General features: G+C 40.1%; 1 protein-coding gene across 1 annotated transcript; it reads left to right on the plus strand.

Annotated features, from left to right (window-relative positions):
- LOC109128143 lies at nucleotides 802–1,430 on the plus strand (the record flags this gene model as incomplete). The annotated part of the gene is given in 2 exon segments (XM_019233944.1): nucleotides 802–1,036; nucleotides 1,119–1,430. Coding segments are annotated over 2 exon segments (545 nt in total), but the record flags the coding sequence as incomplete, so codon positions are not given.

Raw genomic sequence — 1,816 nt, forward strand, 5'->3', positions numbered from 1 at the left:
ATACCTCCTTGGAGTTCTCAAGATTCCCCGGATGTATCTCTTTCACAAGAGGCACCTGTGAGGAAGGATAGGAAGAAGTGGAATCCTGCTGACGATGAAATCTTGATCAGTGCTTGGCTGAATACTTCCAAGGACCCGATTATTTCTAATCAACAGAAGGGAGGAAGCTTTTGGCAAAGGGTTCAAAAATATTATACACAGTCTGCGCATGCTATAGGCAAGGGTGATCAACACCACCTCACCTTCAGTCAGAACAAAGAGGAAGCCAGTTGCTGCAGCTGATCAAGACGATGCAACCCCTACTGAACTAGACTCGGAGATACGGCCTCAAGGTATCAAGGCTGCGAAGGCTGATAGGAAGAAAGCTCAGGGAAAGGCTCTTGCTGAGTACACGAGCATGTGGGAAGTCAAGAGGAGCGAGATGGCTGAAAAGGAGAAGCTGCAGAAGCTTGCCATTCTAGACACGCTCCTTACTAAACCAGAGCCACTTAGTGCAGCTGATCAATTTATCAAGGATAAGATAGTGGCACGATATTTCTGAGTTTGATGTATTGATAGTGGCTCAGTATTAAATTATGTATGTTCGTGTTTCTGTAGTAGCAAACAATTAAGTATGTTCTTGTTTCTCTTTCAATGTTTAATTACGTATGTTATTGTTTCTCTTTCAATGTTTAATTAAGTATGTTCTTGTTTCTCTTTCAATGATTCAAATAGATCTTTTATCAAATTTCCGTTAATATTACATAAGAGCATTTTTTTTTTATCTGATGGCTCTTGTACTTTTTTGCAGGTTCCGCAAGACCATGGGCCACGACTACAGCTACTCTCAGCCTGATTCCTCAGATCAAGCTGCTATATACTCTGATGACACTGAGGGCAGGGAAATAGCAGCTTTGATACGGATGGATGAGGTCGAGAGTACTCGAGAAAATGATCAAGCGATGCAATACCCTCCCCAACCTGAGGTTGAGTTCGGATTCCCCAAAGTATGCTACTGTGGTGGTCAGCCTCTACTATCCTCAAGCTACAACAGAAGGTCTGTCGTTTAACTTTAATACATTATGAATTGATTTGCTATGTTTCAACATATTTTGAAGTGATTTTGTATGTTAATGCAGATACTTCACATGTGCGAATGTTGATGATGGAGAGATGCATATTCACAAGTGGTGGGATATAGCTGTCATGGAGGAGATGGGCGAGATGAACAAACAATGTCAAGTGCTGTCTGAGAAGGTGGATAGCCTCACAATCGCAAGTGACTATGACTCGCACATCAATACTGAAACCAAGCAGAAAATAGTCATGTTAGAGAAGGTAGTGTTAGAGCTACGGAAGAGTAGAAATAGGTTTAGAAATGGTACAGAATTGATATTCGTAATTGCTATTGTTGTATGTTTAATATGTATGGTGGTGATGTCTATGAAATTGTAATGACATTGTAATGACTAGTATATATAATGTCAAAAAAACTAAGTTGCTATTGTTGTATTTTAGTAATGACTAGTATGGTGGTGATGTCTATGAAATTGTATTTTTGTGTCACGGGTAAAAGAAGGCATAATCTTGTTGTTTGGGTTCACGGGTAACACTGCCTATGAGTGACACTGCCTTCACGGGTAAAAGAAGGCATGACACACAGCTGAGTCACAAAGCACATAGCCAGATAGATCACGGGTAACACAAAGCTTAAGTTCACGGGTAGCTTGAGTTCCTATATATATGCATTTTTTTCTACACTCCAAAGAAACAAAATCAACACCTTCTTATCTTTTTCTACACTCCAATTTTTCTCAACACCAAAACAAAGAGCCCT

This window comes from Camelina sativa, chromosome 12, assembly GCF_000633955.1.
Source record: "Camelina sativa cultivar DH55 chromosome 12, Cs, whole genome shotgun sequence".
Taxonomy (NCBI): Eukaryota; Viridiplantae; Streptophyta; class Magnoliopsida; order Brassicales; family Brassicaceae; genus Camelina; species Camelina sativa.